We start from the raw sequence: 16,496 nt of genomic DNA, 5'->3' as shown, positions 1-16,496 counted from the left end.
AACTAATCCTAAGTCAAAGAATTGAAAAAGTAGCTAAGTGTCATTATTCTTGAACACCTTGAAAACTAACATTCTTTTCTCGCTATTATAAATTACGGAAATAATGCCCAAAGTTTGATTTAATTATAAGTTGCTCGCCCATCGAAAATAGAATTGACTACCACTCTCCAAGAAATTGAGAGTTTGTAACTCGCAGATTTAAACATGTCATAATATTTATGTGACTAAAAACATGTTATTAAGTTGTTTAAAATTAAATTCTTATAAATATAAGAAAATATGTCATTTTTTAAAATCCCCCACCCCCTTTTTGTCCCCTTTTGGTGTATGCCTATTATTAAAAAGAGAATTATGAGAAATTTGAAATTTCTTTTTAGAAAAAAATAAGAGTGATTAGATATCTTAACAATTTTAGAGAATAATGTATGTACCCTTTTGTTGAATGTTGTTTGCTTTAATTTTGTTTCATTCTCTTTGTTGCTGCTTGTAATTAAGATTCATTCAGAATTTTGCTAATTACAACTTTTCTTTGAATTTGTCTTAATCAGTATAGTTTATGAGTTTGAAACTTTGATTAATTGCTTTGATGCTAAAGTTTTAACCTAAATGGTATCACCTAATTAACATGAATTATCTAAACTAATGTATATGATGTGCATGTGAGTATGCCATTTGTTATTGTTCACTCTCTTTCGTCATCCCTTTTATCAAAATCATAAAAAGAGTCATCAGCTTGTTTCTTATTTCATATTCTATTATTCGATATTTAATATTTATAATGAGGTCAAATTAAATTTAAATTGAGTATTATAGAATCTATTTTCGAATATGGTACTTCCAACAGAAAACAAATTTATTTCCAGAGAATGCATCTACTCGTTGTTGTGTAGTTAGTAAAAGAAATTAGATCAGGTCATTCATACATTCACATGGTCTATCCAAACTCGTATTAAAGAGACAAAAAAAATAATATAATATATATATATATATATATATATTAAGCCTTTAAAATCCTTTAATTTTTTAAGTAATTTCATATCTAATATTCAAACTCAACACTTCTAAAGACAAAGCCTAACATGATTATTAACTAATTAAATAATTAATCTTTCTTAGGTAACCATACCCCCTACCCAACCTATTTATTTTTATTTTTTATAAACTTTAAGTTAGGTTTATGAAAACGACGGTATTTATGTTCGTGGCAATTGTACAAATCTTCAATATTCTATATGATTTTATATTAAACAAAGCAAGAATATATTTTAGAGTTTGTAAAGTTTAAGAAATGTGGAGACTCCCTATACATTTTTACTCGATATCTGTATAGGACTCAATTAAATTTAGATTCACTCATTATAAGATTTATTTATGGGATTACGCTTCCACTAGAATCTTTTCTATTTTAATTTCTTCGAATTTAAGACTTTTGATGAAGGGTGAGAAATCCTTGTTAATTAATCCAGCAATTCTTTATTTGAAAATAGAGTTCCCAATGAACTAATTTTTTTTTGTTTGTTTTGGTGAAAAAAAATAAAATTATCTAAGATTTTCAAAATAAATAGTTTTTGGCTGAAGTAAAGTTAGGCAATCCGCCTTTGCCATATTTTGAAAAAGTTAAACAAAAAATGTAAGGCTTTGACCAATAAAAGGTCGTCATAGATTACATTACAATTTAGAAATAATTGAATTTGTCACGATTCATGAACCATATTGTCAAAAAGAAAAAAAGAAAGAAAAAGAATGAAGAATAATTATAAAGAGGTCATTAGGGGTCATTTGATTAATAGTTTAAAGGGATACGACTCAAATATTTCATCGAACTTTGAGAAAAAAATTATATATACCATCCGTTAAAAGTTTGGCTTATCTATGCTATTTTTGTTTGAGAAAAGACTCATCCATGTCACTATTGGTTAACTGAAATGACATAGATGAGTCAAAATTTTAACATTTTTCTCAAAGTTCAATAGTATATTTGAACTTTTTTCCTTTAAAAAAATGATATAATTAATGTCGTGGCCGAATCATAATTGACCAGATGTAAAAATGCTTTTGCAAAACCAAAATTATTTTCAGTTAACAAATAATTACATTAATGAGCCTTTTCTCAAACGAAAATGACATAAATGAATCAAACTTTAAATAGATGTCACAGATGAGCCTTTTCTCAAAGTTCGATAACATATTTGAGTCTTTTCCCTTTAAATATTTAATCAGTATATATTGTTAACCACAATTATTGATCATCACTCCACCATTAGTTATTACTATATCCATCATATTATCAATCATCACCACCAAATGCATTATGCATGTACTATCAACCAACAATATAAATCAACACCAATCACCATCCCACATACTATTAGTCTATCACCTCGACACCTACTTACATGTGTAAAACATAGAATTTAAATACTATGATATATGTTCATTTCTTAGCTCTTAGGTCACAACTTAGATGAGAAGATAACAAGCATGATTTTTACGAAAAAAATTCTTTCTTCTCTTATGATTTATCAAGTTATAAAGTAAGACTAAGAGAGCAGATTAATTATTTCTGCTAGCATTACACTCTTTTATACGAAGAGAACTTCTTATACCTAAATGTAGCCCATGAATAATTGAACAAATTAGAGATTATGATGAAGGGGTCAAAAATTACACTATCTAATTTTGGCTTCATATTCTTATTTTTGAATAGAAAGAATAACTTGTATTTTAAATATTTTTTATATTTATTAGTTTTAAATAAATACAAATACTTTTATATATTCAAATGTTGAGAAAAATAAATAATTTTTAATCATTTAATATTTAAATTTTAATATATATACTTTTATTTTCAAATCTTTTAATTTAACACATATCTTAATATTCACTATTTTAAAACCATTGTTATTTTGATTTCGATTTTAAACACACTTTGTGGAAAAATTATCAAAATACTAGGAGTTAAGATTAATTAAAAATTAAATTGGCAATTTACAAGTTAGTAGCAAAATTACTATCATAACCTTCATACCTTATCTCCTCCTGAAGGACACGTGTTCGTTCACAACAAACTTTTGTCTTACTCAAAATCCACAAACCGACGTCGTTTTTCCCTCTATTTGATTAGTAATTTTTTTTCTTCTTAAAACTGAACCACTGTAGTTCTGAGTGTGAGAAGAAGACGAACTAAAACGTGAACGGAGAAAATGTTGCCGATTACCGGCAAAGGCAGCGGAGTTGGCCAGTTACTGGCGGCTGTAGCGGCGGCGCTACTGCTCCGACTTTTCTCCTCTCCTGGTCCGGCGATTTTACCGGATAATGAAGACGTTCCTGATGATGACGGTGAGAGAGGAAGTGAAAATGACGAAGCTACGGTTACTGGAAAAGTACTTCCGGTTACTATTAGATGGACTAATATCACTTGCTCGCTTTCTGATAAATCCGCAAATACGGTGAGTGAGTCCATTGCATTTTTTCGAATATAGATTGAATTTTCGAAGTAGCGTTTGGAGAAGTCAAGTGAACCAAAAAGCATGTGAGCTTATGTTGATAAAATGTTCCAGTAGATTACTTGGTGAACTTATGAATAGTTCTTCTATTTGGCTACTTTATTCAAAATTGTGTGTAATTAAGCTGAAATTGATGATAGAACTCAGAGCTTGTTGCCAAATGTGTGTAGAAGTTCGATTCATGTTTCCCTTTTTGATTATTTTGCAGAGGTTAAGATTCTAGTATTTCCTCCTATATGTGTAGTAGAAATGTAGAATAACATATGACATTTAGCCAGATGATGAACTTCTCTGTAGTCGATTTCATCAGTTTGCCGTTATCGATGAGGCTTATATATTTTCTTTAATTTGTGTATATTAGATATAGATACTTCTAGTAAACTATAATAGATATTGTCCTGTTAAGTCACAGGGAATGAACAGTTATACCGGGGTTTGTTGGAGGAAACAACTGAGAAATTTCAGGTGTGTTAGCAATAGCAGATATACATATATTGCTTATCTCGTTTTATCAGAAGAAAAAAGAAAGAAAGAAGGAAATACATGTACTGCTAGAACTCTATAAGACTATAACCAATGAATATGAATATTCTCAATGACTATGAAAAGAACACCCATACTTTCACCTCTTTCCTTCTTAGTAGCCAAACAGATATTGTTACTTCAAACTTCAAAGTGACTTCACAGTTTAAGTGTTTGAACTTTGATGGTATCTTCACAATCTAGTCTATTTCCTCAAATTTATGACCAACTATGTGGCTTGGCCTTTTCATTTTGAGAAGGTAAGTAACACAATTATGTGTATTGACCTTATAAGTAACTGTGGCTTCCCCTTAATTTTAATTCTCACCTACATATTCTTTTATTTTCCCTTTAATTTTTGCTCATTTTACTTTTTGAGATAACTAATTTCTGGTTTTAGTGATTTAAGCAACATGCAAGTTTCTCATGATTGGAATTGTGTAGTTATTCTGAGGGCCAGATTCAAATGATATTGACGTTGACATTCAAAATCTTTCTGTATCTTTTCTTCCCCGAACTCTAGGTGCGGTTTTTGCTAAAAAATGTGACAGGAGAAGCTAAACCTGGTCGGTTGCTAGCAATAATGGGTCCATCAGGATCAGGAAAGACTACTCTTCTCAATGTTCTGGCAGGTCAAACAAAAGCATCACCTAAGTTAAATTTGTCTGGTCTTTTGGACATCAATGGGGTGCCATTTTCAAACAAAATATACAAGTACGTCCACTGTCAGTTAGACTGATAACTTTTCTCTTGAGAGAAATTCTTAACAACATGATGGAATTTTTTGCTCCTACAGGTTTGCCTATGTTAGACAAGAAGATCTTTTCTTTTCCCAGTTGACTGTTCGAGAAACTCTCTCTCTTGCAGCTGAACTGCAGCTACAGGACATATCTTCAATAGAAGAGAGAGATGAATATGTGAACAATCTATTGTTTAAAATAGGTTTGGTAAGGTTTCCCTTTGTCTTATCGTGGTACTTAATGTTTTAAATAGTACATCTCACATCCAACTTTTAATATGATGAACTAAACATCCGATACTAAACAAAATATTTTTTTGATTAATATCCATTGTATTACAATTTTGCACTATAATCTCTGAATAATTTGTCCATGAACAAATAATCCCTTATCCATGTTAATTTCCTTTTCATTCTTCAATGTGTTTGCTGCTCTATCTTCAGTTTCTGCTTCTTGAAAAATCTGGAATCTGTTAGTGTTACTTCTGCATTTAGTGGAGAAATCTCTCTACTTTGTCCTCAGTAGTGTTGGTTTCATGTCTCTTTAAAAGGTCAGTTGTGCTGATTCACGCATTGGTGATGCAAAAGTTCGTGGAATTAGTGGAGGTGAAAAGAAGCGCCTGTCACTTGCATGTGAGCTTATTGCCAGTCCATCTGTAGTTTTTGCTGATGAACCTACCACTGGTAAGTTATGCTATTGCTTTTTCTAGTCCACGTTTGCTGGCATTATGCTTTGATCATGATGGTATCATCCAATTTTTCTGCCTTTATTCAACTCAGTTGACCAGTGACTATTTTTGTCTGGTTGACATTATTATATGCTTTAATTTTTCACCAATGACTAGTCATTACAACATTTCTAGAAGCACATACAAACCAAGGAGAGTCTTTATAAAATCAAAGGTTTTAAAGTAGGATAGCTATAGATTTCTTGCCACTATGCTTCCCTGTAGAGTGTAGTCTTCTCTATGAAGTTAAAATAGCAGGGACTCCCAATATTCACTTTTATCTCTTCTTTCACTTATAATGGTGCTTACTCCTGGCCACAACCATTATTCAGTTGAGCTGACTCCTTAGTTACATGACTCTGTCAAATTTTCATGTAGTGGAAGTCAGAATAATTATCGGATGAGATGCATAAAAAGATTGTTGAGTTTGCATAGGCATCCAAATCCTGTGATTATATGGTTCTAGAGAAGTCTAAAAAATGGATCTGAATATTTTTTCTATCCTTGTAGAGGCTTAATTAGTTCTTCTACTTGCCCAGACAATATGCTGAACTCAATAATGTCCAAAAACAAATGTTTGCTTATGGTGCTATTAAGGACTTCAAAACCATTATCTCGGATTCTGTATTCCTTGTGCTATTGTACTGTCTGGAATGTGTATGCTTGATTCTCTTTATGTCAAGGAAATCTTGTGGGGTCTTATTTAGATATATGGTACCAATTTCGAAGTACTTTTGTATGTAAAACAGTGCATTTGGTTTTAGAAGCTTCTACGTGTAGAGGGGGAAGGAATAAACATATAAAATGAAAGCTAACAAGATGAGCTTCTGGTGGAAAAACATTCAAACTGGAGCTAAACCAATATCATACATTTAGTTAATGACTTGATGAATATATCTCCCTTTTTCATATAGAATTCATTTGCATCCTAGTTTTGTCTAGCTTATTCTCTTGTATATTAGTGGTGTTCTTTTTTGCAAGGATCTTCTATGTTAATGTCATGCCTTTTTTGTTAATGGTTTCGGTGTCTGGATTCCGTTTTAGCCTCCTACAATGGAGGTTCAGCTTGAAAGCTAGTTGTACTATGTTTAACATACTTTGAATCATTCACATATTAATAATAGAAAGTTTTCCACCCAAACTTCTAAAAAATATGAACTATCAACTTCCCTCGGTGGCAGTTGAAGAAACTTGCTAGATGGAAGGCACAATACCTATCCCTAGGGGGTAGATTGATCCTCATAAACTCTGTTCTGGACTCTTTACCAACCTATGTGATGTCCTTGTTTCCAATCCCAGCAAAGGTGGTGAAAAAACTAGACAAGCTTAGAAGGAACTTCCTATGGAAAAGCAATAAGGAGGGAAAGGGTTATAACTTAGTCAACTTGAAGAATGTTCTTCTTAGCAAAGAAAGAGGGGGTTTAGGGATAAATTTGAGGCTGCAAAATGAAAGCCTCTTGATGAAATGGCTATGGAGATACACTGAGGAAGATGCAGCTCTCTGGAAGGAGGTTATAGTAGCAAAAATATGGAGAACTAAATCCCTGGTGCACAAAAATCACCTCTGAACCATATGGGGTGGGGGTATGGAGGACAATCAGGAACCTATGGCCACAAATGGAAGGAAATATGTATATTAAGGTGGGTAATGGAAACAAAACTAAATTTTGGAAAGATGGTTGGATAGACCAAACCTCTCTTAGAGAACTTTTTCCAGATTTGTTTCTAATCTGTGAGAACCCTGATGCTAGAGTGAGTGATTGTTGGACAGAACAGGGATGGGACATATCTTTAAGAAGACTACTTAATGACTGGGAGGTGGAGAGGGTGGCAGCGCTACTGGAAAAACTAGCTGGAATGACTATAACTACAACAACAGACTAGATCCTGTGGAAACATAGCAAGGATGGAGTCTTCTCAGTCAACAATGCCTACAAAAGAGGACTAATGGGGATGACAGGGGCCCCAAAATATAATTGGAACTACTTTTGGAAGAGTGACATTCCTACAAAAGTAAAGTGTTTCACCTGGTTAGTGATATTTAACAGAAGAAGTTCTACAAAAGAAAGGCAGACAACTGGTTCCTAGGTGTTTTTTGTGCAACTTGACAGGGGAAACAAATAACCATCTCTTCCTGCATTGTAAGTAAACCATCATGTGTATGGTGGTCAGTCTGGAAAGAAATGGAAGATGTTTTGAAGATAGATCCAATTCCATCTACAAAGTTAAATGAAATTGTATAGTATCTTTACTTTTTTGGTGTAAACAGCTTTGTATAGATGATATAGACCAGATTATAGATTTGATAGGAAATCTGTAATTATCCCTTTTTGGAGGTAGCCAGCATACCCTTAATGCTGAAGAATTCAATCTTACCAGTTTCAAAAAAAAAAAAAATTACTAGCTCTTTAAATCTAAAATGAAGTACGTTTATAATTTAGGAAAATTTTGATTTTGAGTAGAAATAATTGAATATATTATTGAAGTCATAATACTAATGCGAAGACAAGGTTTTACTTCAATGGTTGCTTGTTCACCTTTTTACTCGTTCCCCACAAAACCCTGCTTTCAGGACTTGATGCTTTTCAAGCAGAGCGAGTGATGGAAACCTTAAGACAACTTGCACAAGATGGACATACTGTTATATGTTCTATACACCAGCCTAGAGGGTCTGTGTATGCAAAATTCGATGACATTGTTCTGTTGGCAGGGGGCTCGCTCATTTATGCTGGTCCTGCACGTGATGAAGTACTAGCATACTTCTCGAAATTCGGGTTTGTTATATGATCTACTCCCAAAATTACTTGTATAATTTATAACCTTATAGTATTGTGCTTTGGTTCTCAATCAGGCATTGTATTCCTGGAACTGTAACTTATTTGTGCGGTTTGTGGTCTGACAACATATATGTCTACATGGTGCCTGTTAATTGAAACATGTATTCTTTCAAGTAGAGCTAAATGTCCCTTTGATAAACTTGATGGTGATTTTAGTGTCACATTTTATTCTTAAACACATAGATATCAAGTTAGAATGTGGTAAGGCGAAAATCATAGATGCTATATCTATCTATAAGGAGAAGAAATCATGTAAAGAAGGGGATTCTTATATGTAGAATAGGTACTTCGATCTTGGAATGAGCATGAAGTAGCATGATAAGGAAATACCCTATATGAATTTAGGGTGCGAGTTGCAACACTTTATGATGTAACATATACTCCTGGTTTTTTCTTTCTGGTTATTTTTGTGTGGGAGGGTGTGGGGAGAGGGATGTGTATATATGTGTGTGCGTGCACACATGTTTGCTTGTGTAAATTTATGCATTTAAGTTAAGCCATTGCCATATGGATATGGAGCCAGCTTAATTTCCTATGATTCACGTGAAGTGAAAACTGCAATGTATTAATCAAGTATTGATGGTGGTTACTAAATGACAGGTACATTTGTCCAGATCATGTAAATCCTGCTGAATTTTTGGCTGATCTAATATCTATAGACTATAGTTCGCGAGAGAGTGTATATTCTTCTCAAAAGAGAATAAATGGTCTAGTTGAGTCATTCTCAGAAAAGATACCAGAGGTTTTATATGCAACTTCACTTGTAAGGGATAGTTCGAAGACCCATGTAAACTTCCAAAAGAAATCTATTTCACGTAAAGGTGGTTGGTGGAGGCAGTTCAGGTTACTTCTCAAACGTGCATGGATGCAAGTGAGTCCCATCTATCTAATTCTCATCCGATGTCATTAATCTGTTTTAACAGGAATTGGAAGTAGTTACCATACTGATTATAAATAGTGCTGGAACTATAAATCATATAAATAGCAATGATCACTGATAAGGAGGAGTTCCTTCATTTATCTGGAAAATTTAACAGATGTAAAATGGAGAATTTTAGCCTGTTGTGTGCTATAGGTCATTTGTTTGAGTCTTACTGCATTACCATGCTATGTAGCTAGTTAGAGCTTACCCTATCTCCAATAGATATGATTTATTTATTTTCTTGCAAATTGAGGACTTCCTTCTAATCCGTTTCTTACGCAAAAAAAGAAGAAGAAAAAGAAAGTGATACTAGAGCAATTTTGCATTAATTTAGATCAATTAAATTGATGAATAGGCTTCTCGTGATGGACCAACAAACAAAGTTCGGGCAAGGATGTCAATTGCTTCAGCTTTGATATTTGGTTCTATATTCTGGAGGATGGGCAGATCACAAACGTCAATACAAGACAGGATGGGATTACTTCAGGTGAGAAATGGCAGTATATTTTATCAGGTCCTGTTAATAAGATTAATGTAGCGTCAACATGTACTCTTGATTGTGCATGAATAGGAAGAGAGTAACTGTTCTTTTCCTCGAGTTTTCTGTGCTCAAAAGCAATATTTTCTTATTCTTTAAAGTTTAACCAATTGCCCAGCTAATAATCTGTGGGAAAGTAACCAAAATTGGGTGAAAATGTCATACTTCCAGCGATTAAAAAACGTCATACTTGAAAGTACAAGTGCCAAATTGATGAGGCGATGGGGTTCTTAACCAATATCCTTCCCATTTTCATGTGTTCATGCGTAGGTTGCTGCAATAAACACTGCTATGGCTGCTCTCACAAAAACAGTTGGTGTCTTTCCCAAGGAACGAGCAATTGTTGATAGAGAGCGTGCAAAAGGGTTTTATGCTCTGGGACCATATTTGCTTTCCAAATTGATTGCTGAGATTCCTGTTGGAGCAGCATTTCCGTTACTCTTTGGTGGCATCCTATACCCAATGGCTCGACTTCATCCTACCATTTCTAGGTGAGTTTACCACTGTTTAGGGGTGGCAATTTGAGCCCATATTAATAAATGAGTCCATTTTGCCCATATTTAATGACTTGGATCACTCATATTTTAATTGGTTAAATATGGGCTTCAAGCTATTTTAAGAGTCCCTACAAATATGGTCAAAATGGGTTAAATATGGGTATCCATATTGACCCATAATAGATCACTTAGTTTTCACTTCCACTCAAAATTCTTAATTATGCTAAAAAATAAAACAATTAATATTAATTTTCAAACTTAACTGAAAAAACAGATTTTTTTTTTGTTTTTGGAAAACAAAAAATTTAGGGGTCGGTTGGTGGAAGGTAGGGGGGTTGGGGGTAAATTTTTTTTTTCTTTCTGAAAAAACAGATTTTTTTTTGTTTTCGGAAAACAAAAAAAATTTAGGGGTAGGTTGGTGGAAGGTGGGGGGTGCCAGGGGGAGGAGGTAGTTTTTTTTTTTGAAAAACAGATTTTTTTAAATGGGTTAGAACCATTTTACCCAAACCATATTTGACCAAATCCATATTTACCCATATTCTATTTGAGTGGATTGTAATCCAAACCATTTTTGCTCAATCCATATTCAATCCATCCAAATCCGATCCAATCCAACCATTTGCCACCCCTACCACCGTTTGAGAGTTGTTTACATATATGTGTTGCTGATTAGGGTGAAGCTATTAAGGCTATATCATGTGATCTCCCCGAATTCAAGCATGTTTTTCTCAAGGACAGAGGTCTCCTTGCTTTAAGAAATTCTTCTTTTGATAACCGAGAAATTCCCAGGGCCAGTGATGCAAGATTTAGAACTTGGTGGATCATGGGCGCTCTAAGTAATTACAAAACAGATCCTACGAATGAAAATATCTAAGTTACTAGCTGATCTCTGAGGCTGCTGAGTAAAGTATGGAGAAACTGCTGTGACTAATACTTAGGAGAAGATAGAGAAGGCCTTAAGCTACAATACCTCAATAAATACATCAACTGAAGCTCAATTAAACTTGGCATTCAGAAAGACATCTTTTAATATCTTTATTAGAAAATCCACATTCAAGTAATTTTTCTAGGTTGAATAGCAGCAAAGGATATAATCATCTCAGTCATAATCAGTTCATCTATTTTTATTACGAAAAAAGGGCTGTGGTTAATGTTTTATGGATAGTCAAAATCTTTCTTGAACAAAGCAATTGAAATGGGAACACATGTATGCATAGATTCCTTCTTTCGTTAACTTCTGAGCATCAAATTAATGACTTCATAACCATCAGTAAAGATGTCATATAAGCTTCTTCACCAATCACCTTGCTGAGCTCATATTTGCCAGGTTCAACAAAGGTATTTACTCTGAAGTCTTACTGTGCCTTTATTGAGAAAAGGGTCTTTGTAGTCAATTTTTTGCACTATGGCGTTCATTCGTTGTTTCTTGCATTCACTTTCCGAATTTTAGTGGTCCCGTGACTTTTCCCCCCTCCAGTGACAGATGCTATCTGTAGCTTTTGGTAAATGGTATTTCAATAAAATGAGACACAAGGTTGGAAATTAGAATACACTCCACATTGAGTGCTGAAACCGTTCTGCTTTGGTTTGTAGATTTGGGAAGTTCTGTGGAATTGTGACGGTGGAGTCTTTTGCTGCATCTGCTATGGGCTTGACTGTGGGAGCTATGGTTCCAACGACTGAAGCTGCATTAGCATTAGGTCCCTCTCTTATGACAGTTTTTATTGTCTTTGGAGGCTCCTATGTCAATTCAGACAACACACCAATTATTTTTCGGTGGATTCCTCGAGTTTCGCTTATAAGATGGTACTAAATGTCCCTTCATATGCCAGAGTACTTGGCCATTCCTTGAGTCTACTAGTCTTTCTATCCAAGGGCTTCAATAGTTGGCAAATTTCTTGTTACTTTCAGGGCGTTTCAGGGGCTTAGCATCAATGAATTTAGTGGCCTTCAATTTGAGCATCAAAACACATTTGACGTACAGTCTGGTGAACAGGTGAGTGAAGACAGAGGACTCCTTTTTACTTCATAAGATTCTCCTTTGAATTGCTCTACTATCTTTTGTAGAAATTTTTATGTATGGACATCAATTGTTAGATCATTGAACTAAAACTTCCAATTAGATGGCAAAAGCTTCTCTAATTTACCCAGAAAATCATGTTGGTGTATTGAAACCTTAGGAGGCTCTGGTGCAGAGAGAACTAAGGTTAGCTCTAGATGGCTCGTGAACCTTTTACGTCTGAGTATTAGCATGACCATTTAAGGACTACTGTATGACTGATAGGCACAAATACTAAGGTTAACATGATGAACACATTGTTTATAAATAGCAATACTGCAGCCATGGTTTTGTTTTTTCCATTTTTTTTCTTTACTCAGAAACGTATTGTTTTGGTTGTTTTCTTCCTTTTGTTGTTCTTCAGCGTCATGCATCAGTTTGACACCTGGTCAACTAGCTTCTATGTTCAATTTAGAGTTATTATTTTAGATTAATGCTAAACCAAGGTGATAATAAACATAGATAACTGGCAACCTGGAGAGTTGAAGTCAATACATACCTAAAATCTGTAGTAGACAACACTAAAAGAGCTTCACATTTCAAAAAGTGGAATACTGCTCCCTCTTGGATCTTCGGGAGGTGGTTCCATTGCAAGAATATTTTTTTCTCACTGTCCGAACTTCAAGATTGAATTCACCATATCCTCTCTCCCTTCATTTTATGCTTGCTGATCAAAATCCAAGCATTGGCAGTGAATCAAATTGTTTTCATCCTTGTATGGCAACATCTTGAATTTCGCTTCTATAGGTACTCGAGCGGCAATCATTTGGAGGCAGCCGAATAGGTGATACCATTACTGCTCAAAGTAGAATACTCATGTTTTGGTATTACACAACGTATCTTCTCCTGGAGAAAAATAAGCCCAAGTATCAACGGCTTGAACCTCCACCACGTCTCAAAGATATCGAAGAAGAGCCAGAGGAAGAAGCAAAGCTTCAGCCCATAAAGGATGATGATTTGCCTGAACCAACTCAACAAGTTGAATCTCCGCCCTCAGATGAAGGTAAACCCGACGAGCAGCAGGAATCTTCTCCTGCTGATCCACTTGATCTGTTTACCCTTGACGGCTTGTAAATTGCTTGGGAAAAATGGATGATGTTGATAACAAAGATATGCGACTTTTTTATTGATTTATCTCCTACAGGTGCTAATCAAAAGGAGATGCTTGTGCAGTAAAGGGAGGTCTTTCTTATGTGAGCTATTGAGCTAATTCTACTAATATGCAGTAAATTTCATCTCCTTCCTGTTATCTTTAGGGGTCAAAAGCATTAGAAACTCCATGAAGATCGTCTCGACTCCCGAATAATCGTGAAGTGTGGTAACTATGATCTGAACTCTAATGTAAAGTTTGAACTTTTTGGCCTATTTTCATAACCAAAAAAAAAAAACTCACTGTTGATTGGATCATTGGAATCAAATAATTTCTATGACGTGTTTAGTAGGTCGTGTCAAATGGCATTTTCATCCTTGAAATGTATGGTTTTAATCGTTACTAGACTCCACCCGTGGGATTACACCAGGTATGGTTGGTATAATATGTCTTTCCATATCCTCTTTGTTGATTCAGAAAAGGTTATTTAGGATTGTCGTTGCACCCAAAATTATGATCTAGTTGTCAATAAAGAGAATTTTAGAGTTGTAGTAGTTTGTGTTTGGTTACATTATTATAATCAGTTTGTTATAATAACATCAGAAATAATAATAATAAAGAAAAACAGAAACAAGAATGATAAATTGCAGATATCAAAACTGAATACATTTAACGTTGACCAGAATCATATTCGAATTTGTACTTTAAAATGAATTCTATTAATTAATTCATTGACAAAAGTTGGTCATCTTCTTCTAGGTTTGGGTTAAGCACGTCTTAAAACTGAAATAATTATTGCAGGATTTCTATAGTCAACTATAACATGGAGTTCAACATCAATTACGATAGGTCGATAAGAAAATAAATTTTGAACTTAATTTCATTCAAAAAATTAGCTCATGAGACGTAAATTGTTCAGTTCAAGTAGAGATTGGTGTAATTCAATTAAACCTTTTGTTCCTTGGATAAGTATAGCTAGGCCGTGAATAGCCAACTATCGTATTATAAAAATTGGATAGGTTCGATTTATAGTCATTTTCTTTTGGATTAGTATATTTTTAGAGTTATTTCCATCTCAGTTTTGCGTCAGCCAATAAAATAATAATACTATATAGTATGGAGATTAAACACCCTGGTGATCTGGTCTTTCCAACTACTTTCTGATTTCATTTTCAAAAATAAACAAATGAATAGTTTTTCAATTTATTGTTTAATAGATGTTTTACATTAAAACGTCCAACCCTACCTGGAAAATAAAATGGGAAGATGCAGAGAACTAAATATTAAAAAAAGAACCGACCTGCACAAAAGTCAAACCGTATTACCTGAATGACTAGTTGAATTTATGCACTAAAATTTGTTTAACATTGAAATTTATAGTACTTTTTCCACCGTAAATTTAGACATATAATCTTAAGAGTTTTGAAAAATAATTTACATATTCAGAAACTACATGAAAAGTACGGTAAATAACACGAATTAACAATTTTGAAAAAGCAAAAAATATCATATATATTAGGATAAGAAATGTTAAAAATATCATGTACGAGTAACGTCGTAGAATTGAAAATTTAAAATTGAATCGTTTTCATATATAAAAGGAGACACTTTTTATGAAGCAAATAAATAGATAGAAGTAGTAAGTATATTTTTTAAATATATTTTGAATTCTTTTAGCGAAAATACTCGGCCCGCTGCCAATTAATATTCATTATATTTGCAAGTTGCAAGTTGCAAGTTGCAAGACTAAATCATATATTGACCATGTCTACTTGACAAATGATATAATCTAAACTATTTTTCTATTAATTATCGGTGATGACAGTTAATATAACACGGTTTTCCTTAATCATTTTTTGGCTTAATACTTTTAAATTAATACATTAATTAACATTATTCTATGTCTCCAACATCTATAAATACAAACACCCAAAGCCTATTATAACCCAAATCTCATTTTTCAATATTTATACAATTCTCAAAATTAATCACTCTAAATAATGGCAACAACAACTTCTTTTCTTTCATCTTCTCCATTTTCATCAAGACGAAAATCATCATCATCATCACCACGAAATTCGAGGACAATGACGTTGGCAATGGGGAGAGAAGCTCAAGATCGAAACTATTACAATGGTCGTAATGTAGATGAGAACTTAATTATTTTACGTAAGAGAATTCATGAGATGAAAATGATCGAAAGAAATTACGAGCCTCCATCTGATTGGATGGATTGGGAAAAGAGTATATACGCTAATTACGATGCAAATATTTGTCAAGCATTGGGATTGTTGCAATCTCAATTAATGGATACAAGACCTAGTTTGGTTTTGGGCATGGCTGCACTTATTGGATTAAGTGTACCCATTTCAACTATTGTGATCTTGTTTCATTTGATTGAGTTAACCAAGGGAATTTTAGCTTGATAATATATTTTTTTAAAGATATTTCTGTAACGGCTAAAGTATTGTCTGCTTGATTTGATTCAATAGCTAGGACTAGCTTTACGATTTTATTCTCAAAAACATTTCTATCGATCCCACTTATATATGGGATTGACCCTAACTTTTCTTGTTGCATATCTTTTAGTCATTCGTAGAATAATATTTTAAAGATTTTTTTTTGGTATGTACAATATTATATATTTATAACACAAGAATAAATACAAAGTTTTTATTCTTTTCATTCTTTGTTCAATAGTGTCTGGATTTATGCATATTGGTTCTTTGTTGTTTTTTCTAAAAAAAAATCGTTCAATGTTTGATATTTATATTGGAATGTGATGAAGTTAGATTCGTTTAGAAAAGTTTCATATTAGGAAATAAATCGTTCCCAAATAAATTAAAGCTTAATACCTATCGGAGTAGACAAGTGGGGAGCAGGGAGTCCATTCGAATCCTTTTCGGTAAAAAAAATCATTGTATTGTATGTATATATAAGATTAAAATTATTTTATATGTATGTATAGAAGATATTGAATCCTTTTGTTTTTTTAAAAAATTATTTTTCGTGTGTTTACTTCTTTATATTTTGAACTCGGTTCCACTATTTCGTGCCC

At 33.4% G+C, this 16,496-nt stretch overlaps 2 protein-coding genes across 3 annotated transcripts; both read left to right on the top strand.

Annotated features, from left to right (window-relative positions):
- The first annotated feature begins 3,138 nt into the window (after positions 1 to 3,138).
- Positions 3,139 to 13,840, top strand: LOC102603356 (ABC transporter G family member 7). Of its 2 annotated transcripts, XM_006344153.2 has the most exons (12): positions 3,140 to 3,449; positions 4,552 to 4,742; positions 4,825 to 4,975; positions 5,319 to 5,451; positions 8,068 to 8,269; positions 8,933 to 9,203; positions 9,610 to 9,741; positions 10,063 to 10,283; positions 11,883 to 12,095; positions 12,201 to 12,285; positions 13,096 to 13,351; positions 13,493 to 13,840. In XM_006344153.2, the coding sequence occupies exons 1-12, from the start codon at positions 3,204 to 3,206 to the stop codon at positions 13,522 to 13,524; spliced, it is 2,133 nt and encodes a 710-aa protein (XP_006344215.1). In that variant the 5' UTR covers positions 3,140 to 3,203; the 3' UTR covers positions 13,525 to 13,840. The 2 variants fall into 2 exon arrangements, with proteins under 2 accessions (XP_006344214.1, XP_006344215.1); XM_006344152.2 differs by having other exon boundaries at positions 3,139 to 3,449; positions 13,096 to 13,840.
- Positions 13,841 to 15,398: 1,558 nt separating this feature from the next.
- Positions 15,399 to 16,066, top strand: LOC107060017 (uncharacterized). Its single transcript, XM_015307251.1, has one exon. The coding sequence runs from the start codon at positions 15,439 to 15,441 to the stop codon at positions 15,862 to 15,864; it is 426 nt and encodes a 141-aa protein (XP_015162737.1). The 5' UTR covers positions 15,399 to 15,438; the 3' UTR covers positions 15,865 to 16,066.
- Positions 16,067 to 16,496: the final 430 nt, after the last annotated feature.

The sequence above is a fragment of the Solanum tuberosum genome, unplaced genomic scaffold (genome assembly GCF_000226075.1).
Source record: "Solanum tuberosum cultivar DM 1-3 516 R44 unplaced genomic scaffold, SolTub_3.0 scf00051, whole genome shotgun sequence".
NCBI classification, from domain to species: Eukaryota; Viridiplantae; Streptophyta; class Magnoliopsida; order Solanales; family Solanaceae; genus Solanum; species Solanum tuberosum.
The sequence above is the reverse complement of the archived record's forward strand: the minus strand, read 5'-3'. Positions and strand labels throughout refer to the sequence as shown.